The sequence below is a fragment of the Brassica napus genome, chromosome C8, assembly GCF_020379485.1.
Source record: "Brassica napus cultivar Da-Ae chromosome C8, Da-Ae, whole genome shotgun sequence".
NCBI classification, from domain to species: Eukaryota; Viridiplantae; Streptophyta; class Magnoliopsida; order Brassicales; family Brassicaceae; genus Brassica; species Brassica napus.
Genome location: NC_063451.1, coordinates 28,887,268 through 28,912,029, shown reverse-complemented (window position 1 = coordinate 28,912,029; position 24,762 = coordinate 28,887,268). Strand labels below are relative to the sequence as shown.

Genomic DNA, 24,762 nt, shown 5'->3' with positions numbered 1-24,762 from the left:
TAAGATTAAACAAAATAAAAGTGGACTAAGATGACTTTTTCATGATATCTCGAAATGTTCACTTTTCAACTACTCAGTACTCACCAACAAGAGTTAAAAATTCTTATGTTTTATAACAAAAGAAAAAACTTATAAAGTTATGAATGACTTAGTCCACGACTTTATACACACTTTTGAAATTTATACTAGGATGAGATACTATTTATCTAATAAAACCTGTATATCGGGTGCCTTAATCTTATCCATTTCAACATATTCGTACAATAATCAACGTTTTGCTTAATTATCGTTTTGGGTTGTCTTTTCGTATTGTCTTAAACAAAGGTGACATACATATTTAACTCAACAACGATCTCATAGGTTCATAGCAAGTAGCAACCATAGTGACATCAATTTCAGAGGAAAAAACAAAATGAAAAAGGGTTGGATTTATTTAATATCAGTCGGGAGTAGTTCGTGTCAAGATGTGTGTTCTTCATCTCCACCTAAATAAAATGAATTATTATATTCGTGTTTTCTTAAGAAAGAGGTAGATTTGCTAGTTTGGATTATATTTCTTGGTTGCTGGGCGGAGGGAGTGTATGGGGAGTGGGGTCAGCTGACCTGACCCCACTATTTTTTAATTTTTTTTTGTTTTTGTTAAAGAAAAATTATTTTGACCCCATCTGATAATAAATTTTGACCTCATAAAATTATTTTGACCCCAGTGTAAATTGATCATGGCTCCGCCACTGGCTGATGACTACTCCCACTTAGGAACTTACGGGTCGAAACGCAGCGGTTACCATTTGGATCGGATATCCGATTCCCAAAATTTTAATATTTGTGATTTGCTTCGATTTTAACGGATATTGATTTTTATTATTTACTTTGCATCGAAAGTTTACGGATATCCGGAATTTTCGGACCGAATCGAAACGAATAACGAATCGAATCAAATTTAACGGATAAAATGTCCAGTCCTAGTTTAAACATTGCATTCTATAGATGTGGCTCATTGGTTGATTTGTGTGGTACACCACATACTAAATACTTGCTTATCATTGGTTAAACATACAATCAGACTTGAAAGTTTAGTAACTAAAATATATGTTAAGATTAAACAAAATAAAAGTGGACTAAGATGACTTTTTCATGATATCTCGAAATGTTCACTTTTCAACTACTCAGTACTCACCAACAAGAGTTAAAAATTCTTATTTTTTATAACAAAAGAAAAAACTTATAAAGTTATGAATGACTTAGTCCACGACTTTATACACACTTTTGAAATTTATACTAGGATGAGATACTATTTATCTAATAAAACCTGTATATCGGGTGCCTTAATCTTATCCATTTCTGTTAAAAACCAAATGATGATCGACCATAGACCAACCCGTAATGCAGGCCCAATCCGAAACATGATAAAAACAACCAGAGACTATATGTTTATATAGTATATATTCTATGTATATCTGTAACATAGTGTTTATCCTTATCTTTATCTTGTGAGGATAAACATGACCTTATGACGGTTTAATACATTGTATATATATGGACCTTCTGGTCGACAATAATAATAACACAAGTTCCCCTCTTCATTCACAACACGTTATCAGCAAGAGGTTGCTCTCATAAACCCTAACCCTAAAAACCAAAAATAAATCCGAGCAGTAAAAACCCTAATTCCCGACGAACTTCAAACAGCTCTATCGCTCAACTCCGGTGGATCCAGACGACGAGCCAGATACCAAATTAAAGCTCTTGACGAGACAAAGCCAACGCCGCTAACCCCGCATCAATCGGAGTTCGGACGCGCCCTCACGCTCAGCTACAATACAGGCGGAAAATTTGTTCCAGAAACCAAAATCTCTCTCAACCATATACCAGTCTCCTATTCCAACAAGCAGCAACAAAAACAATAATTCCGAGCAATACATCAGCTAACCAGGAAGATCTCTAACTGATAGACCGATCAACCCATCAAAAGTTTTCAGGTATCATCGAAAACTCATCTAAAACCCATAAAGTATTAAATATCCCCATCCGCAGCCATGTAGCTATATTTAGCAACATGTCTCTGCAAATAAAATAAAACCAGAAACCATAAACTCTTTAAAATCTCGAACCTGAACTTGTTTTGAACCTGTTCTTAATCTGAAACTGATTTTAAAATTGTTTAAAACTTTTCCTGATGATAGTTTCACATTAGAACTGTTTAGGATTGAAAGTTAAACAATTTTTTTTCTGACTGCTATATGTTGAAAGAAACCGACTGTTACTTGCTTAAACTTATCATTATTGTCCTGTTTAATGTTCTTATATGATCTGAATCAACTAGAACTGTTAAGGACTGCATGTTACATAATTTTTTTTTGAAAATCTGATCATGGTTTCATAAATTAATCCGAGGTTTTACCTCCTGTTCTTGTCTGAGAAATTTGTTTTCCTGATGATTGATAACGACTAGAACTTGATTAGGATTGAAAAAAATATTTTTTTAATATTTAAAATCGAAATATCAGAGATATATCTGAGAAAATATATTTATTTTTAAATCAAAAATATATAATAAATTGCTTGAATAAATCAAATCTTCCTGATTTATTTTTTTAAGTCACAATAATTTCTGATTTGATTATTTTTTGAAAAAAAAATTAATAAATATATGGTCTATTTTTCGAAAACCCTAACCTGATTTCATGATTGAATTGGTTTGCTTGATTGCATATTGTTTGCATACTAATATTGCATACTGAACATGAAATCTCGACTGTTAGGGATATAGATCATTCATAGTTTTCAAGCAATCTGATCTGAACTGAAAAAAAAAATCATTATACTAAATGATCCGATCCAATGGGATGAAGAAAATATGGAACATTTTCCTGATCATCTAAGATAGAATCCCTAAAGGCCTTGAAACCTTGCGTTTGAAATAAGAGGACCTTAAATCTGAAAAATACATTGATCCACACCTTAAACCGTATGGTTTTAAGAAAATGCATCATTTAGATATTTTTTTCTTTTGGTCCGTGTGTGGCATTGATATGAAGCATGAAAAATTTCAAAAAGATTACTTGATTAAGACCTGTTTTGAATAATGATTTCAGATGTCGAGTTTCATACCCTCAGATTACAAAGCCCTTGATCTCTCTGGAGATAATTATCTTGATTGGGCTATAAACACTTCAGCCGTCTTGAAGTCTAGAGGACTTGGGAAGTGCATCAAGTATGGCAATGACACCCTTGCGTGTGAAAGACACAGAGCCATAATGATTATGCGACACCATCTCTGTGAGGACCTGAGAGACGAGTTTGGATATGTTAATGATCCTCATAATCTCTGGTCATTTTTGAATTCTAGATTCTGTGAGCCATTGTTGCACGAATCCAAGAAAAAATGGGAAGCTCTAAGGTTCCAGGATTATGAATCCGTGGACAATTATCACTCTGATACTTATGAGAATCACCTATAGTCTTAGACTATGTGGTGAATTGGTAACAAACGAGGATTTGGTAAACAAAACTCATGACACATTCCATTCAGAGGAAGTGTTGTTATCACATCAGGCCAAAGGTTTCACCACCTATTATGACATGTTCTCATATTTATTAGACATTGAGCAAAAGAAGCAGAAAAGGATGGATAACATCAGACGGTTTAATGACATCATGGAGATATATTATGAAGTACTAGACAGTGAGATGAAAATCCCTGAAGCTAATAAAGCCACATTTGATAAGAAGAGATCTGAGGAGGATTCCGAGTGGACACTCATGGACCATGAGGTCGGATCATACATTGAATAATTTTCCGACATTCTGATTTTATGTTTTCATATCTGATTTGATTTATTTGTTATTCATTTATGTTATTGAAATAATAAAAACGATTTTGTTTTTATATATTATCTTGCTTGGTCTTGCTTGATGATTCTTGATTAAATAACAAATAAAACATTAATAAAAGGATAATCAGTCCACTGATAGTTGATTTCATGCATGGTTTAACTTTACCTTGATTGTATAGGTTTAACTTTATCTTCCTGCAATCACATAAAATCAATTGTTGGGTGTAGACTAATGAGTCAGTTCACTGATAGATTGATTTCTCGCATAGATTTAACTTCATCTTGATTGTATAGGTTCAATTTTACCTTCCTACAATCACTTGAAATCAATTAATTGGTACTGACAATGGCAAAAGACACGACATTATTCAGACCCATTGAGTTATAAAGATTCTACATTGAACCAGTGAGCAAAGAAAATACGATTTCTTTCAGATTTTTGAAAAATCGCCTAAAAGCATTATGAATGCCTATACCCATATTTTCTACTGATTTATCCTATGCTAAGGATTAGTATGAAAGAGGCATAAAGCCATGGTAACCAGTATGGTTCACCACGAAATAAACACTTATGGCATGACCAGATTAGCCATCTTGATCCAAAATATGATGAAAAATTAATTAAGGCACAAAAGTGATCCCATAAAATCTCACTATGTATTATAAGTACACAAAAGGGAAAATCACTAAAATAATTAAGGCTCCACTGTCCTAAGCACTACGAAATTATGAGTATGTTCATGAGGGGGAGAGATGACTAAAACCCACAGTCCATGATCATATCATAAATTCGGATTCCATGGTTTACAACCATAATATACACGGCTGGAAAGCTTTAAAGCTCTCACTAATGGTACATCACCCACGTCCAGCCTAAAGCTTAAGGACATTATGTATATAAATATTGATTTACATCAGGCCATACATGTAAGCATAGACATTCCCACCTCTGAATGATTAAGGGTCATAAACCAGACATATACACAAACCATCTTAAGAAAATACGAATATTCCACCACATATATGTGTGCCATTTAAGATGGAACCTCAGATGAGGATTGAGAATATATATTAGATAAATAAGACTTCCTCCACGAAACTATAATGTATCTTGTGCCAAACATGGATGATTTAATCAAGTGGCCAAGAACACAGATTACAAAAGATAGTAATCTGATTATCCAACTTTGAAAGGAGAAAGTTATCAGGCTGATAAAGAGTAAAGAGTAAAAGAGAAATATAATGGTATCAACCATAGTTGTCTTGGCAAGATCCTCAGACCAAAGATTATGATCTAGACGTTCTAAAAGAATATGATCAAAAGATATAAAAGCTAGCAGAAATATATGCCAGACACACTGACCCGAAAAGAAAAAATGACTATGTCATACCAGCTTAAGCACCACGAATTTGATGTCTAAGAGACACAATCAAGTTGCTACAATGTCTATTAGAGATAGACAAATAAGTTCCAAATAATAAGGAACCTTGGAAAGTAATGAAAGGTGCTCAGAATCGTACAAATCCGAGTTCATAAGAGAAACCAGTTCAGACAGAGAAATAAGGTTGCGCAACCACACATCTAAGGTACCAGGCCATGTAGTTTGGGACGCCAAACTGCAAGGTATAAAGGTCTTGGATAATAAGATCTCAAAATCTAATTAGATCATGTCTGGAACAGTATGAAACTAAAGATAAGAGTGTTAACACCAAAGATGTATTTACATACATAAGAGCTCATAAAAGATTGTAGTACTTGGGATTTGAAGGATATAACCTGAGGATCATGAACCCACGTAGAGTACTCATAAAACCTATATAGGGACGTGGGGTGTTCAAAGAATTCAAAGTAATTATAAGACAGATGGGCGTAGTAACCATGTACATACAGAAAAGCCATCTAAGAAAGAAACCAGTGAATTGATCTTGTGAGATAAGAAATTCCGTGAGATTAAAGGACATGACCACATGGTATAGTGTGTCCATGTTCCTTCTAAATAACGTTCAAGTATAGCTTGATTACACAAGGATACTTACAAGGACCAACGAACAATTTATAAAGAGATATGCTCCTATATGGTGGATGCTACTACAGAAAATCAATTTTGATTTTGTCTGGATATTTACTAAAGAAATAATGGTGTAGTAAGCAGCAAATGGATCACTGGATAAAGGTATCAACGTACCATAGAAATATGAGAAAGAAATTCTCATAGAACAAGCTTTGTTCCTAAGTTGTTTATGGATTGTAATATACAACAGCTGTAAGTAATATGAAAGACTAAGTATTTACTTAGTGCAGTCAGTCCATACAGAAAATATTATAATTCCTTGTGATCATAATAAAGACCAACTGAGAGAAAAAAGTTTAATGGTTCAAAGGTTCAATGATACAAGTTATCGATTGATTAAACAGGCTATGTTTTACATATGGAAAGTCTGTAGATAAATCATAGCCGTGTGTGTGTGTATGATTAAGTCAGCACGCCTAAGTGAGAACCATAAACCATGATAGTGACCAGAAGGATGTTTGGTCGTGGCTTAATGATTATAAGCATTGCTAAAGCAAGAAAAGATCGATAACCATGTACAAAGGACATGAGTGTATGACTGCGAATTCATTGTGTGATGAGTTTCATTGCAGCAAATAATTATTGATGGTATGACCTTAGACACTCATGATTATGAACGAATATAGACAAGGTCTATAGCTCAACATGGATCAACAAAAGAAAATAAAGAATGATTGGTTACAATGGATAAAGCTATTGGCACATACGAAGAGATATAAGTCCGAATGAACGAAATATATGAAGTAAAGTTGTTCGTATGTGTTCTGGGTCTATGACTCAATATATATTGAATGTCCACATTTTGGGAAAGCCATATAACCAAAGAGAATCCGTGGGACATGAAAAAGGACCTGCAAGTAAAGTTTTATTGCAGATTATAAAGTCCATCCGAGCACCGTTTGAAGCACCATCAGTTCAACCAAGACATGGAGTGATCTGCAGCAAAGATGTACATCCTGACCACATCTTAATGGAGTTCCAAAAGACATACCAACGTCCAAGACTTACAAATTCATTCAAGGAGAATCCAGCTGATCATCTTCACCAAGTCATAGGCAACTTCAACGTTCAAGAAGACTCGGATACCAGATGGGAATGCGTCTACTACAGTGATGCATTCATCTGGAGGAGTTCATGTGTTGTACTCTTTTTCCTGTCCTTGGTCTCCCATTTTGCCACATTGGTTTTGGAGTTTTTCAGGAGAGGTTTTAATGAAGCAACATTAAGCATGCAACGAACCTGTACCGGATGTGTCGATCAAGGGGGAGTGTTAAAAACCAAATGATGATCGACCATGGACCAGCCCGTACTGCAGGCCCAATCCGGGACATGATAAAGACAACCAGAGACTATGTGTTTATCTAGTATATATTCCATGTATATCTGTGACATAGTGTTTATCTTTATCCTTATGACGGTCTAATACCTTGTATATATATGGACCTTCTGGTCGACAGTAATATTAACACAAGTTCTCCTCTTCGTTCACAACAATTTCAACATATTCGTACAATAATCAACGTTTTGCTTAATTATCGTTTTGGGTTGTCTTTTCGTATTGTCTTAAACAAAGGTGACATACATATTCAACTCAACGACGATCTCATAGGTTCATAGCAAGTAGCAACCATAGTTACATCAATTTCAGAGGAAAAAACAAAATGAAAAAGGGTTGGATTTATTTAATATCAGTCGGGAGTAGTTCGTGTCAAGATGTGTGTTCTTCATCTCCACCTAAATAAAATGAATTATTATATTCGTGTTTTCTTAAGAAAGAGGTAGATTTGCTAGTTTAGATTATATTTCTTGGTTGCTGATGACTACTCCCACTTAGGAACTTACGAGTCGAAACGCAGCGGATACCATTTGGGTTACAGAAGTTTGTGGAGTAGATGATTATGGTTTTAAGTATTAATAAGTGATTTGTATAACTTGTATAGCCGTTAAAAATTGGTGCGTTTAAAATATATTTGTTACTGATTGATAATGAGATATTGCAACGGTTTAATAATAAATCACCAATATTAATTCATTATAACATTATAAAAATATCTTAAACATACTATTATGATAAATATAATAATTATTAATAAAATATATTTTATAAAAATATTAGTTTATTTATTTATTTTTTGTAGTTTAAATGAAAGTTATAATGTCAATAAGAATAAATTTATTTTGTTTCGTTTTATGTATGTATATATATATATTAATGTTTAAAATTATAGTGAATACTTTTGGTTTAAAGTCTTATAAAATAAATTATGATACTATTATTGAATTTAAATTTAAATTATATATATACTTACTTATTTATAGTATTTTAATTTGAAATTTGAAATTAAAATTTAAAATATTTTTAAATATATTTTTATATTTATCTATCCACCCGTAATCGTCCGCAACCGCATACGCTAGCGGGAACAAGCCTTTGAAATTAAGAAGTTTGAAGCGATTTGTAGCTTTTTGTGATTGTTGCAACACACCAACAACCACTAATAACCGTAAAAGTTGCGTTTGCGGATAGTAACGAAGAAACCAGGACATTAATCATATCTCACTCTAACCTCGATTTCATATTCCGTTATTAACTTACAAATTCACAATAAATCATGAATGAAACTAAACCAAACCTTGTAAAAGTTCATTTTCACATCTAATTACCAAAAAGATTAGAGCATCATCGTCACAACTTATACGAGTCTAATACAGTCTCCCTAGGTAATTATAAGTGCATTAATTAAGGAAATTCATTTGGTATAGTATTGGTTTTGGCTTAGACAAGACATAGCTAAAACGAGTTTAAATTAAAACAAGACCAGATTGGTATGTTATTTGTTTTGGTTCAGATTATGTTTGGTTTCACGACATATCTTTAAAACTTGAATGTGTTTTCCAAATCAGTTAAGTTTCTGCTCAAGAATGTTGCCGACTGGTTTGATTTGATTTTTTTTAAAAAAATAAAAATAAAATAAACAATTTATCGAGTATGTTTATATGTATACCTGGAACGGATCGGGTATCCGGGCAATTTTAAGATATCCGGATCCGGATCCTTATCCGGCGGATCCATAATTCTACTATCCTTATCCGGATCCGGGGTTCGCGGATATCCGGGTGTCGGATATCCTTCTAAAAATTATAATATCCGGTGGATATCCGGATCCGGATTTGGATCCTTAAAATAAATAAAAAATTAATATTAATATATATAAAATATTAACAATAATTAAAAAATAAAAAAATATATAATGTTTTTAATTATTTCTATGTATAATATTACAAAATTTACATAAATTTTATATATACTATTATAAAAGTGAAAATATATTAAATAAAATTAGTTTTTATATATAGATATTACTATTTTTGAAATACTTATTAATAAAATTTACGGATCCGGATATCCGGACTAAAAAATCAAGATATCCGGATCCGGATTCGGCTTTGACGGATCCAACATTTTACTATCCGGATCCGGATTCGGCCTCTCCGGATATCCGGATTTTCGGATCGGATCACGGATCGAATCCGGATCTCGGATAAAAGTTTCAGGCCTATTTATATGGACTAAACATTCGTAGAACAAATATAGCAAACTAAACCTGTATAGCTTTGTTGGACGACTGTTAGTCATATATGATCACCATAAAATATGTTTGTTGAATGACTATTAGTCGATTTAATGAACTAGTTAATAAATTATCTTATATCACTTAAATTCATATTTTATTAAGTTAATAAATAAGTAAATTTTTATTTTAATATTTTAACAAAATAAAAAATAAAATTTATACATTTAAATATAAATACATAGTAAGATATTATACATAATCATATATATGATATATAATAAATAAAAATTATTTTTAGAGTGTAATTTAACAAAATCTAAAAATTTAAATAAAAATAGATAAAAAAATAAATATAACTTATAAAAATAGTTTATATTTGCTCTTCTCTCGAGTTCTTTTAAATTTTTTTTTTGAGTTCTGTTAATTACATATATGTAATCTGATTTGTTTCACAAAGATGGTCCCCTGCCGTTTCTTTAATTACACTAGGGGTTTGCCGGCGCTACGCGCCGGTTTTGCTAACATTGATATGGTTTATCTATAATTTTATAATCAAGAACATTTTCAACAACATTTTAGAAAACAAAATATGTATAGATCATATGGAAGTATATTAATTTGATTGTAGTTTGTGCATAGTTATTATAAAAAAAATTTAAGTTTAAATATATGCATGACAATTTGAAAGTGTAATAGCTGGACTATTTATTATTTAACTGAAAATTATTAATTCTAATGGGTTAGAAAACATGTTTACCGAGTATGCTCATGTTCCGCTCTAGAGAATCATCAATTCATCATCCTATGATTCATCACCTTCTCTCTTAACATGTACACACAAAAAGTGAAAACAAATTCATAGTGAGATTTTTCATATGATTATATGTGTCACGGACCGACGGGTCTAAAAATACAGATTACATTGAGGGGAGCTTGTTGTTTTGGTACCTCAGTTTGCTGAGAAAATGAAGTATTTTGAACAGAGATGATCTCATCATCTTTCTCGCATCTTGAATACTCGTTTAGATATCTCTGCATAGTCATATTTCTCGCATCTTGAATATTCGTTTAGATATCTCTGCATAGTCCAAATATATATATGGTTTGTTAGTTGTTGACAGCCAAAACTTCATGATTCTATTTAAAATTTTTATCGGAAGATATGCAGTTTCCTTCCTATTGATTGGAAAACACTGAAGGAAAGATATACTAAAAATTTTAGAGAAAAAATGTAGTTGGATTAATTATAAAACTGGTATTAAATTAAGTCGGAAGTAACAAAATTAAAGAAAAAGCTATCTTTTGTTTTGCCATAACGTCTTCTAGATAGAAGGAAACAAAATGTAAACAAAATTTGGGACAGAAATTTAAAAAACCCCTAGTTTAAAATAAAAATAGTCTTCTGTAGTTTCATTCTTTAATATAATAGGATTGTAGGATTCGTACCTTTCAAAAAGGCTTTTTGCTTAAGTTGATATTTGCAAGCCTTAGCACAATATATTTGTTTTCATCAGGACCAAGTACATAAAATATGTATATCTTAACTAATAAAGTTGCCTTTTTTAACTAATATTCCACTCTAAAATGCACACGAAGACATGTTTACAATGAGAGAGACCACATAATGCATATTTCAATTTGATCATTTTTAAGACTTTCAATATGAGACATACTCACGACTCTCTATGACAGTCTTTAGCAAAGATCTCAAGACCTTCTCTACAATATTCTTTAGCAAAAGAAACTTGTAACAGTTGTTTTCACATACTGCACAAACGGTCTTTGGAAGGTGTTCTCTATCTGAATCAGTCATCACTCATCACATTATCAGTGTCGTTCACGACTCTAACGTTTGGACCATCTTGATACTTTCCCATGCATTTGCAAGTCAATCAGATCTTTTCATGCTTGTCATTGCCTTCTGAGTCATCCAACAACACAAATCATCCTACTTCTTGCAATTTCCTCACATACAAACTCTTACCCTCTTTAATGCTAATCCAACTTCTGGAACTGCTTCTACAGCAAAAAAAAAAAAAGAAAAAGTTTATACAGCTTTCACTGTGCGTCCATGATTAACAAAGTAGAAGCTGATTGCAGCAGAGCAAGCTTCAAGTTGATTGTTTATTTATAAAGAGAAAACGGAATCTATCGCTTCAAGACCTTAATAAGATTAATCTTACTGGTTTCCTGAAGACGTCATGCAAGATCTCCAACGCAACTCATATGATCAACTGAGCTCCCAGTACACTATAACACCATGAAAGATCCCTCATTACCTACACAAAAAAAAGAACTTTAAGCAAATAAGCCGTCCGGAGAAAGAAAGAAAGAAACAGCTTTTATGACCACACACAGATCAAAAGCATCAGACTTAGACTTGGCAATGTTTTCATCGTTCTGCAGAAACCTTCATTCCAGATCCCTGGCATCCACCGCAAGTCATCGAAGCTCCAGACTTCAAACCCTTTCTGCCATCATAAAAATCAAATTAACGTCACCAAACAACTCTTTCATAAACCTAAAAAAGTATTAACCCGTTACACTTTGAGCACAAAGCCTTCCTAGAAAGCGAGAGCTTCTTCGTTATCCCGAGATAAAGATCCTCAAGGGAAACCTTCAGAGGGTGAACAACATCTTCACCACACCTCTGCCTCCTTCCACAGCTGCTGCTACCTAATCAAAACCAAAAAAATCAAACCTTTATCATCTATTCAAAAGTCAAAAACTCAAAACCGATTGGGAGATGAGAGACTAACCTTCGAAAGGGTGTCCACCACCATCACCAAAGAAGGATGAGAAGATATCAAAGGGGTCATGACCACCGCCTCCACCACCCATTCCTTCCTTGAGCGCATCCTCACCGTACTGATCATAGATCTCACGCTTCTCCGGATCGCTGAGAACCTCATAAGCCTGAGCTAGCTCCTTGAACTGCACATAGACGAAACCAGTTGACCTAAAGCTCGCGAATTTCAGATCTAATCGATCGGACAAATCCAAAGAAGGAAAAAGAGAGGAAGATGGAACGAAATCATTAAGAACGTATTGATTGTGTAGAAATGGCTCGATTACTACTTGGTTTCTTTGCTCTTCAATTGGAGAAGACGAACTGGTAGAGGTGAAGCAAAGCCTCATCCCGTGTTTCTTTGTGTGTTTTGGGTCCAGTTGGACCAATTAAAAAAACAATTGTGAGGCCTGGCTGACGTGTTCAAACGAAATGTTCTGATTGGCTGATTATTTTTGGTGACGTGGCAGCCTAGAAACTCAGCATATTGCCCTTTTAGTATTGTGATTTGTACCGGAGACTTGATGGTCCCTAATCGACAAAAAAAAATTTATAAGTAATGGCATAACGGGTTTCAGACCTTACTACCTGCACAATGAAAAACTCAGTCTTGTTCTTTTCCTTCCTTCTTGTTCTCCCTTTTGCTACCTCACTCCACTTTAAAATCTCTCGTTTCATACAAGGTGATCCAAGCATAACTTACCAAGGAGACGCTACACCAAATGGCGCCATCGAACTGAACAGTGCTGATTATACTTGTCGTGTTGGTTGGGCTACTTATGCTAAAAAAGTTGCTATTTGGGATCCTAAAACAGAGAGGGCTACCGACTTCACAACAAGTTTCACCTTCAAGATTGATACGCGTAAGCGTAACTTAACAGAGTTTGGCCATGGGTTTGCTTTCTTTCTTGCCCCACAAGGCATCCATATCTTTCCCAATTCAGCTGGTGGTTTCTTAGGTCTCTTTAACGAAACCAACGGCTACTCATCTCGGTTTCCGCTCGTGCATATCGAATTTGATACTTTCTATAATAACCAATGGGATCCTTTTGACATTACGTCTCATGTTGGGATCAACAATAACTCGCTTGCTTCCTCTAACTACACTTCTTGGAACGCAAGCTTGCACAGCCAAGAAACATGCCATGCACGGATCACGTATGATTCTACTTCTAAAAACTTGAGCATCGCTTGGAGTTATGAAGGAACATCTCATCCTTCAAGCCTTTCCTACATCATTGACCTTGCCAAGGTGCTTCCTGCGGAAGTTACCATTGGCTTTTCGGGGTCTACAGGAGCAAAAATGGAAGCACATAGGATCTTGTCTTGGGAGTTCAACTCAACCTTGGATGCAGCAGAACCTAGAGAGAGAACTCAAAATATGACAGGCATCATTGTTGGTGTTTCTCTTGCTGGGTTTGTCCTGTTGACCTCTTTGGTTGCTGCTGCGTTTGCATTGTTCCGGAAGAGGAAGCAAAGAAAGGAGAGAGCAGGGAAGACAGAAAACTTGACATCGCTACACGAAGATCTTGAAAGAGGAGCAGGACCAAGAAGGTTTTCTTATAAAGATCTTGCTTCTGCTACAAGCAACTTCCTATATGAAAGAAAGTTGGGTGAAGGAGGGTTTGGAGCAGTTTATAAAGGATACTTAAATGAGCTGGATACAATGGTCGCTGTGAAGAAGTTTTCCGGTGCTTCTAAACAGGGAAAGAAAGAGTTCATCACGGAGGTTAAGATCATCAGCAGCTTGAGACATCGAAACCTTGTTCTACTCATTGGTTGGTGTCATGAGAAACAAGAGCTTCTCCTTGTATATGAGTTCATGCCAAATGGTAGCCTTGACTCACACCTATTCGGTAAGAAACCTCATCTCAGATGGGCTGTTAGGTGCAAGATATCTCTAGGTGTAGCCTCTGCGTTGCTTTACCTTCACGAGGAGTGGGAGCAATGCATTGTCCACAGGGACATTAAGGCAAGTAATATAATGCTCGACTCAAACTTTAATGCCAAGCTAGGTGACTTTGGGTTGGCTAGGTTGATGGATCACGAACTAGGTCCCCAGACTACAGGATTGGCTGGAACTTTTGGTTACATGGCTCCTGAATACATAAGCACCGGAAGGGCAAGCAAAGAATCTGACGTCTATAGTTTTGGAATTGTATTGGTGGAGATTGTTACAGGAAAAAAGTCAGTGGAGCCGAGACAAGGAAAAGTTGAGCCTGAAGCAAGTCTTGTAGAGAGGGTATGGGATCAGTACGGAAGAGGAGAACTTATCTCAGCCATTGATCATCAAATGGGTAAAGATTTTGATATGAAACAAGCAGAGTGCCTTATGATTGTAGGGTTGTGGTGTGCTCACCCTGATATAAACTCTAGGCCTTCGATAAAGCAGGCGATCCAGGTGTTGAATTTTGAGGCACCATTGCCTAATCTGCCACACAAAATGCCTATTGCTACTTATCATGTGTCATCAATCTCCGGTGGAGTAGCAACAACGTCCTTTTCTAGCGCTCAACTTGGTCGCTGACTACTCTCTGTATCCCTTTGCTCTATTTCATCTGTTGTTATCATATAAATAAACATGTTGTTCTCTGTAGAGTGAATGCGTGATTATTTATTGTGGACTTATCTCTGTCTTCTGCACTTGGTTGCAGTTCCATTGTGTTCCGTCTGTAATAAAAGTTTCTTCTACAAGTATATGTTCTCTTGTCTCAGTATGGTTTTGAATTCTGTTTGTTTCTTCTTCTTTTTTTTCTCATCTTCTGTTTGTTTCTTTAGTAAGTGAAAAGGGTTATGGGAATGTTTGTTGAGTCGACTGTTAGAAGATCCGTTTAGAAGAAAAAGAAAGCTTTAACATATTTTAAATACAGTTTTTTTTTTGTTAGCTTCTTATATTCTTATATTAAACATGCAGGCTAATTTGGTAGAAACAGACTCGTCTAATACAAAATACATTCGGTCCAAAACAAAACCCGAGATCTCAATAATATTACTCTCTCTGGTTCAAGATAGATAATATTTTAAGTGATTTTTGTTGTTTCACAACAGATGGTGTTTTCATATTTTTAGGTAATTTGCTTATCATTTGTTAAATTTACAAACTTGAAACTTATTAATAATGAAAATATAATATTATTAAGTAAAAAATATAGTAGTTTTTAAAACAATGGATTGAAGATGATTTTTCATGATATCTCAAAATGTTCACCTTTCACTTTTCACCAACAAGAGTTTTTTTCTTTTACATCCACCGCAAGAGTTAAGAATCTTTTTTTACAATAAAAGAATTTTTTTTATAAAGTTATGACATAGTCCAAGACATTATGCGCACTTAAAAATTTTATTCTAGAATGAGATAATATACATATAATCGGAAATGTATCTTGAGTGTCTTAACTCTTAATCTTATCCAAATATGATTGATTTCAACATATTTGTACAATAATCAACGTTTTGCTTAATTATCTTTCATAGTAAAATATGTATATACAGTTATTACTTATCTTTTTTGGGTTTGACTTTTTGTATTGTCTTAAACAAAAGGTGACATACATATTGAACTCAACCAGGAAATCCTAGCAACCATAATGACATCAATTTAAGAGAAGAAAAAACAATATGAAAAAGGATCTGATTAATTTAATATAAATTTATCTATTTGGAAACGAGAAGTATTATAAGTCGTGTCAAGATGTGTGTTCTTCATCTCCACCTAAATAAAACGAATTATTTATTTGTGTTTTCTTAAGACAAAGGTAGATTTGCTACTTTGAATTATATTTCTTGGTGGCTGATAACTACTCCCAACTTAATCATATCTATACTCCAACCTCGATTTCGTCTTCTGTTATCAACTTATTGTACTTCACTAATAAAGAAACTAAACTAAACCTTGTAAATGTTCTTTTTTTTTTTTTACATCCAGCTACCAAAAAGATTAGAGCTTCATCGTCACAAGTTATACGAGTCAAATACAGTCTGCCTAGGAAATTATAAGTGCATTACTTAAGGAAATTCATTTGGTATAGTATTGGTTCTGGCTTAGACAAGACATATCCCAAAATGAGTTTAAATTAAAACAAGACCAGATTGGTATTGGTTCAGATTATGTCTGGTTTCACGACATTTCTTTAAACTTGAATAACTTTTCCAAATCAGTTAAGTTTCTGCTCAAGAATGTTGTCGACTGGTTTGATTTAATTATCTTTGAAAAAAGTTATGGATCGAGTATGTTTATCTGGACTAGAACATTCTTAGAATAAATATGGCAAACTAAACCTATATAAAATACAATCTTTTGGTTTGATATATAAGAAGAAGGTTGGGATGTCTAATCTTCACATTTGGCTCAAACAAGAGCTCTAACTGATTAGTAAGTTCTACATGTCATTAACATATGATCCACCTTGAATATAGTACATGTGGTACGAACTAATTAACATAAACCCTGATGAGAGGCAGAGTTTCCAACAGATAAAAAGTCGAAAAATGGAACACAATTTTCAACATCTTCTTCTTCTTCGTCTTTTCTTGAATGGTCTATCACTTCAGGTTTCTTCGAATCCGTCTTAACCTGGAGAAAATTGTAGAACTCCATTGGTCTTTTAGTCTGGTCTATTGCTCCTGACCAAATGATTGATATATGTCCACGGAGTTAGTTTTTAGAAGTTTTACAATTATATAATCGTAAACGCACAAGCGCGTGTATACATATGAAGATGATTATGTTCGTTTCAAAGACTATTTCGAGATTTTCTACAAATTTAATAAACAAAACAAATCAATTTTTTTTTTGGTGTAATCCATATAAACTCAAAAAAGATAATTAAAAACACATCAGGTTCTACACGAATGCACAACTAATTACACCTTTTAAAAAGACGAAACATACATATCTAATAGTTATGAGCTCGTATACATGTTTTTTTTTTTTTTTGATAAGTATGTGAATTTCATTAAAATGAAGCTGGTTTTACAAAACGAAAATAGAGAGTTAAGCAGAGAAGTCTTTTGAAACCAAAAAAGAATAAAAAAAACAAAAGATTTATAGGTTGGAGTCACAATGAGCAGCTACCAACGACTAACTATGCGTGCCTCAACCAGAGGTGCATCATGTTCCTGAAGTTCTTCCTACCTTTCCTTGCATGAATTGTGTTTCTGATCAATCTGTCGATCGCTTTGAAGATGACTTGAGGAGTGGAAGACACCTACGAGTGTAACCTTCTATTCCTTTCAGCCCACACATTGTAAACAGTGGCTTGTATCACTAAGCATTTCAGGGTTGGAGGGCAGTAGCTGTCGCTGATATCTAGCCACTCAATCAAGGCAGTCCATGTATGGAAGCGAAAGGGCCTATATCCAAGGTGCTTTGTGATGAGGAGCCATAAATGTTCACTGAAATCACATCTCAGGAATAGATGATCACGCGACTCGTCATAGTGGTTGCAGATGCAGCAAGATTTGACAACTTACATTCCCCAGTTGGCAATTCGAACCCGAGTAGGAAGTCGGTTAAGGTGGGCGACCCACATGAGAAAAGCAGGGCTTGGAACATGTCCTTTAAACAATACTTTCTTTGCCCAACCTTGTTTTTGTCTGTGCTGCCTCAGAATCTCCCAGGAGAGCTTTGCAGAGTAAGTCGGTAGGGATTGATCTATCACATGCTAGAGATTTTTATCGGGAGAGTTTGAGTGTGATGGCAGAGAGACAAAGCAAAGCATGATGTGGACTTGTTCTGCTGCGGGGGACCTTGCAGGTCTCAAAGACCAGCCAATATCAGTACATCATGTAGAAACTTTTGCATTCAGCGGTACACCTAGCTGACGAGGCCTAGAGTTTCCGAAGAGTTTGACGAGAGGACCTAACGGCGACCAATGATCAAACCAGAAACTTGCCATATTACCATCACCAACTTCGCATCGCAAGAACTGTTGAGCAATGGGTCTTAGCTTCAGTAAAGATTTCCAGGTCCATGAGGACTGTTTGGATTCATCAATGGACCAGAACGAGGCATCTATGATACGGTGAGTCTTGATCCATGATGCCCAGAGGGACTCGTTCTCAGAGAAAAGAAGCCAGATAAGTTTTAGGCATAGATTTTTGTTCCATGTAGTGAGATCTCGAAGTCCCAATCCTCCCTCGTCTTTAGGCATACAAACACATGACCAAGAGACCTTTGCTGCTGCACGGCTTGTTATGTTTCCATTCCAGAGGAACCTTGAGCATAGAGACTCAATCGATTTGACACAACCCTTTGGAAGGATGAACGTTGAGAACCAGAAGTTTATCTTTCCAAAGATGACTGAAGAAAGAAGCTGTTTCCTGCCAGCAAAAGAGAGCGCCCTAGAGGACCAGGATGAGAACCGGGTCTTGAGTTGATTTAGTAGCGGCATGTAGTCTGAAATTAGCAATTTCCTATGCATTAGAGGAAGCCCAAGGTATCTGACAGGTAACGATCCAAGAGAGAAACCCAAGCCAGCGAGATCAAAGGATTCAGATTGGCTCATTCCTGCCACGAAGAGTTCTATTTTATCGCGATTCATAGTAAGACCTGACCAAGATGCAAACGTATCAAGCGCTGCCGAGATATTCTGAAGAGAGTTCTTCTCACCGTCGAAGAAGATCATAATATCATCAGCAAAAGCAAGGTGGGTAATGGGTGGGGAAGCTGCTGAAGGGTGGTAACCTATCATGCCATCACGAAAATCCTTATTGAGAATCTGAGCAAGAACTTCCATCGCCAAAACAAACAAATAGGGAGAAAGAGAGTCTCCTTGCCTCAGCCCCTTCGTGCCTTTAAATACCCTCCTAATTCACCATTTATAGCCACAGAGAACCGGGTAGTAGTGATACACTGAGATACAAGGTTGATGAAGAAATCAGGGAAGGAGAGAGCCTTGAGAATAGAGATGATGAAGCTCCAATTTAAAGAGTCAAAGGCTTTCTTGAGATCTACTTTTAGCATTGATCTTTTTGATATGCTCTTCCAGTTGTAACCATTCACAAGCTCTGTCGCCATCAAAACATTCTCTACTAGAAGCCTACCCGGAATAAAAGCAGATTGGGTGTTGGAAATCACCTCGGGTAAAACTTGTTTTTGCCGGTTTGCAAGAAGCTTAGCTATGACCTTGTAGACTGTGTTGCAGCAAGAGATTGGCCTGAAGTCCGCTATCCTTTCTGCATTCTGCTTTTTTGGTATTAAGGTAAGGATTGTTACGTTCCATTGTTGCAGTAGCTTACCCGAGTGAAAGAATTCAGACACAGCATCAATCATATCAGTCTTCCAATGAGATGTGACAAATTCTGTCGGGTAACCGTCTGGCCCTGGAGACTTACTCTTCGGGAGAGTGAAGAAAGCCGTTTGAATGTCTAGTCTACTGAAGGGCGCTGCAAGTAATTCGGAGATAGTGTCCGGGCAGCTGTAGCAGAGTAAATGCTGAATATCCTCAGTAGATACAACCGAAGGGTAGACGACTCCACCAAGTAGATTTTGATAAAATACTACTGCATGGTCCATGATAGCTTCTTTGGTGTCAAGAATCATGTCGGTATCATCCAGCAAGAAGAGAATCTGGTTTTGTGCTTGCCGAGTATGAATAGAGCGATGAAAGAAAGCAGAACCGCAGTCACCTTTATCCAGCCAGTTAACTCTAGAGCGTTGGTGGAGAAAAGAGTCTTCCGCCCTAACCAGAACAGACCATTTGCGGTGAGCCAACCTTTCAACCTCAGCTATTTCAGGTGTGGGATCGTTTAGTAGAATCTGCGGGCAAGAAAGTAGATGATCAAAAGCTTCCTGCACTCTTAACTCAATCCATGAATAGTTACTCTTGCTGAAGGTACGAATAATGCTCTTAAGCGTTTTCAGTTTCTTTGAGACTCTGAGCATCATAGTACCATCAAACTGAAGAGACATCCAACACTCCTTTATAAGAACCGCAAAGTCCGGGTGGTCATTAAGCATGGTAAAGAATTTGAATGGCCGCTTCTGCTTTGGTCTCAGATAATCCATATACACACAACAAGGGGAGTGATCAGAGATCCCACACTCTCCAATGACACCTAACGAGTTTGGAAAAGCCCGCAACCACTCATCATTGACCAAAATCCTATCCAATTTCTTTGAGATGATGGTGGAACCTTGATTGTTAGTCCAAGTGTAGGAGTTGCCACAGTAGGGAAGGTCCGAGAGAGAGGTTGTGGTGACACATTGTTGAAAATCACGCATACCCCGGGAAGAGAAGAACTCATCAATAGAAGAGTGCTCAGAAGAATATAAGACCTGGTTGAAGTCCCCCAGCACGATCCAAGGAATGCCTGAGATCTGAGATGAGGAGGATAAGAAAACCAGTTCAGACCATAGCTCTCTCATGACCTTCTTGTGATTTGAACCATAAATGAGAGAGACCGCAAACTCTGAAGTAATAAAAGGAAGCCTGACTAGGCACATGATAGACTGAAGCGACTTATGTAGAACCTTGACTTGAACAGACGGTTTCCACAGGAGCCATATTTTTCCTAAATCCGAGAATTCATAGTTGCATTCATATTTCCAGACGGGGAAAGCTTTGCTTATTAAAGACGAAGCCTTCACATTGCTGACGTGCGTCTCAACGAGACCACCAAAAATGGGATTATAACTCCGCATCCATTTCCTAAATCTGCGTTGCTTTAATTTATAGTTGAAACCTCTAATGTTCCAACAAAAAATATCCATAAGAGGAGAAAAATTAGAGGTTTAGAGGGCCGGCTCTAGCCCTTGCTAAAGCTCTGGAAAGCTTCTTCTTGCACTTAGAAATAACCTCGATGTACTTATCTCCCTCAATGTCAGGGTTATCGTCATCATAGGAGAGGTCCTCTGAATCCGACTGAGATGTAGACGAGGCAGTAGAAGGAGCTTTTGACCCTGAGGTAAACATATTGGATCTTAGGTCAACACAGAAGTCCTTTAGCCCCACATCATGTCGAGGAACACCAGCTGAATGTAGAGGTATAGAACGAGAGGCATGCTGTTTCCCATTATCTTCTAGTGGTGAAGGGTCTGCCCTGATCCATAAAGAGTTGCCTTTCTTAGAGTGGGAGGAGGGAGCAGGGCCATTGGCTCTGGGGCCAGGATTATTTTTGTAACGAGAGGCTGCTGGGTTTGGAACAATGGGATATTGACTAGCAATTGGTTCCTTCCCCTGCCTATGATGATTCATGTTTCATGGGCAAGCGTCGGTGTTATGCTTGACAGAACGACATGTGGCACAGGTCGGAGGTGCCGAAGAGCATCTTGAGATGGTATGGCCGACCTTCTTACAGTGGCTACAAAGAGACGGAAGCCATGGGCTTGAAACTGTGATACGAGTAATCTCACCCGTTTCAAACTGCGCATTGACCGCTTCAGGGAGGGGTTTTCTCGGATCAATTACTGTGTAAACTCCTGCAACCTCGATGTTTGTGAGGTTTGATGTTGTTGGGTGCAGACAGAGCGGATGCCCAACAAGGCCGGCAATCTCTTTCAAAGCATCTTCATTGAAGAACTGAAGCGGAACTCCAGTGAAATCGAGCCAGACTGGAACAGTGGCAAGCGAAGGTTTCTCAGGTTTTAATCCAGGAGACCATTTTGCGACAAACGATGTCTGTCCTTCTACTTGCCATAGACATTGGCTTAGGATGCGTCTTCGAGCATTTGGACAGGGCACCCGAAATAGAAAAGCATTACCATCCATCTTGGAGACTGCTATGTCACGGCGGTGTTTGCTCCACATACCGTTAACGATGGCATGGATTTTGGCCCGGGCAGGAGCTTCCTCATAGAACTGTCCTATGATAAAGCTATCCCAAGACTTGCGATTCTTTTCAATGACCGTATACATGTTTTTGTTTATGCATCTATCTATCTACAATTCTACATAAACACACGAATTTATTTAAGCCATATTGATTTAGTTACCGTCATTGATTGGAGTGGTATTATTGCAAAACCCGATCTTTCCCGTCAAGAACTCTTTGAGGATTTGAAAATGATTGATATGAGAGAAACTATAAGGATAATTGATAGCTGTTGTGGTTGCCAATTTTCTCTTCTTGTCACAGTCCTTATATCCCATCATCCCAGGCCCAGCCGCCGTGCCATCATGGCCAAGGCTACGTGGACGCATCTTGGACCGTTCTCGACCACGACGAGCCATAATAACGTGCCAATGGTTTTTAACAGCGTTATCAGTTCGACCGGGGAAAAACCTTGCGATCACAGACCATCTGTTCCCATGGATCCGATGAGACGCTAAAAGCCTCTCTTCTTCTTCCTCCGTAAAAGGGTTTCGGTTAATTCTAGGATCCAGTTGATTAAACCATCTCAATCTACAACTCTTACCTGAGAAATGAAAAAAAAAGAAATCAAAACTAAACCACATGAACATGGTATTTATTATACTAAACCCTTATGTTAACTTAAGAAACTGAAATAAATGATTTCTGAGTTCTTTTTCTTACCAGATCGACCAGTGAGCTTTTGAGCTATGGCGTTCCAATTATGAGGACCAAATTGTTGGACAAGTTCTTTTAGCTTCTCATCTTCTGCAGGTCTCCAATGGCCTCGGCTGCACATCATTCTTTATTTCTTCTCCTTTTCCTGTCTCTCTGATCTTATGGTTAATCACAAATACATATATATAGATGTCTATTATGTATGCTGATATATATAAGAAACCCTAGGTTTGATGTAGGTGAGGGAAGATGGGTATGTACGAACAAGAAGAAAGCTGAAGACCAACAGCACCATACATATAAATGTATATATTTATAATGGAGAAATGAAATAAATTAATATTATAAGATTCGTTAGAGAGTGATGGTCTGATGGAGAGTTTGGAGGGACATTTTCACCGGCGATTGATGCCAACGTCTTCCCTAACCAAAGACACTCCTTTTAAGTAATCTACATTTTTACAAAAATCCCATATATTTTTTTTATTTTTATTTCTTATAACATTTATTTTTGTAACTTAAAATGGTTAAACTCGGGTTTATTAAAGACACAGACCTAACCCCCGGGTGGAGGTACAGCCCACGGATAGACCCTCTCTTGGGCATTCAAATGAGCCGAAAGCAATAGCTCATATCCATGTGGTCAGCGGGATTCGAACCAGGGTTTGCCGTATTGGGTTTATTCCCTCAAGCGCCATTGGACTACCACCACTGGTTCTCTTATAACATTTTCCATTATCGATTTCTGTTGTGGAATATTTGAAGTTGAAAATAATAAAGAATAAAAGAAATTACACAAAGAGAGGAGAGATTGCTTGGTGGCGTGATTTTCGTTAAACGTTCAACGTCTACTCTTACAAATATTTTTTTTTTCTTACAAATATTTGTTTTTCTAACCTAAGCCCTCTACTTCAGCCACCAATACTTCATCTACGTTTGCATACTCTTCTGCAAGCTACACACACACATATATATTAATTACATAACCGTATATATGTATGTAATATTTTATAGCAAAAAAAAATTATAGCCAGTAGCTTGAAATATATTGATAACTTCTAGAACATGATTCAAAATGGGAAGTCCTACGTACAAACACATGGCACAACAGATATATATTTACGGTGCAGATTGAATTGTATATTGAAAATACTTTCATTTTGAAAATACAGTTAAACGCAGAAATATTTTGTTGTTGTTTGTTTTATGTCATTGTAGCAAAATAAAATAAAATAATGTTTTGTTGTTTTGATTCTACGTTTATAATTTGTAAAAGGCTGAAACATGTCGTAAAAGGTGATAAGAAAAACTTAAATGTGTGAGTGTTTCTTTTCCTACGTTTAGGTGTTTCTTATCACCTTTTATGAAGTGATAATTATGAAAGAAAAAATCGTCGATATCTCATGTGGAAATAATTCTAAAATTCTCAACTTAACATTAATCTTACATCACCAAAAATCAATTTTTTATTTTGTTATTCCAGGATTTGTTGAAATCAGTCTTGATTGATAGATTTCAACCGTATTGCTTTGGTATAGCTAATGGCTGTTACAAGATACTAACATGCTTTAAGCTTTCGAGAATATCATAAATTTTTTAAAAGATTGAAGACTGGTGAAGACGGGGAGAGTTTGGTAAAGATGTTGGGGACCTGTGGTTTAATTGCAGGTCACGTATAATAAATAATAAAGTATCTATTGATATGTTTCGTTAACCTTTCAGACCTAACCAAATGTTTCTTTTGATTAAATAGGACCAACGTAGAAACCCTAAAACGACTCTGTGTCTTAGTTAATTAATTCGCTAACTGATTGATATATCAGCGGCTTTCTAAACTTTATAACAAAAATAATTTGACACTTCGTCGCATCTTATTTGGTCAGATGTTTGGTCTCAAAGCACATCACTTATTACTTTATCTCTTGTCTACAGCGATTAGTACAAATATAGTTATATTTTTAAAAAATTAATATAAACATGAAATTTGTATTCATCAGGTTTTCTGTTTTCAACATATGTCC

General features: G+C 36.1%; 3 protein-coding genes across 4 annotated transcripts; 1 reads left to right on the top strand and 2 right to left on the bottom strand.

Moving 5' to 3' along the window:
• Positions 1 to 11,096: 11,096 nt before the first annotated feature.
• LOC106393146 (chaperone protein dnaJ 2-like) lies at positions 11,097 to 12,692 on the bottom strand. 2 transcript variants are annotated; one of them, XR_007327826.1, is made up of 5 exons: positions 12,243 to 12,692; positions 12,021 to 12,159; positions 11,840 to 11,954; positions 11,667 to 11,762; positions 11,097 to 11,502 (listed from the first exon to the last, which is right to left on the bottom strand). XR_007327826.1 is itself a non-coding variant. In XM_048766437.1 (3 exons), exons 1-3 carry the CDS (start codon positions 12,619 to 12,621, stop codon positions 11,876 to 11,878), a joined length of 597 nt encoding a protein of 198 aa, XP_048622394.1. In that variant the 5' UTR covers positions 12,622 to 12,692; the 3' UTR covers positions 11,097 to 11,875. The 2 variants fall into 2 exon arrangements, 1 of the variants encoding a protein (XP_048622394.1); XM_048766437.1 differs by having other exon boundaries at positions 11,097 to 11,954.
• Positions 12,693 to 12,791: 99 nt separating this feature from the next.
• On the top strand, positions 12,792 to 15,325 carry LOC106356591 (L-type lectin-domain containing receptor kinase IX.1-like). Its single transcript, XM_013796327.3, has one exon. The coding sequence runs from the start codon at positions 12,867 to 12,869 to the stop codon at positions 14,796 to 14,798; it is 1,932 nt and encodes a 643-aa protein (XP_013651781.1). The 5' UTR covers positions 12,792 to 12,866; the 3' UTR covers positions 14,799 to 15,325.
• Positions 15,326 to 16,556: 1,231 nt separating this feature from the next.
• LOC106385839 (transcription factor MYB52) lies at positions 16,557 to 23,971 on the bottom strand. The gene is made up of 3 exons (XM_013825740.3): positions 22,748 to 23,971; positions 22,206 to 22,628; positions 16,557 to 16,894 (listed from the first exon to the last, which is right to left on the bottom strand). The coding sequence occupies exons 1-3, from the start codon at positions 22,863 to 22,865 to the stop codon at positions 16,707 to 16,709; spliced, it is 729 nt and encodes a 242-aa protein (XP_013681194.2). The 5' UTR covers positions 22,866 to 23,971; the 3' UTR covers positions 16,557 to 16,706.
• Positions 23,972 to 24,762: the final 791 nt, after the last annotated feature.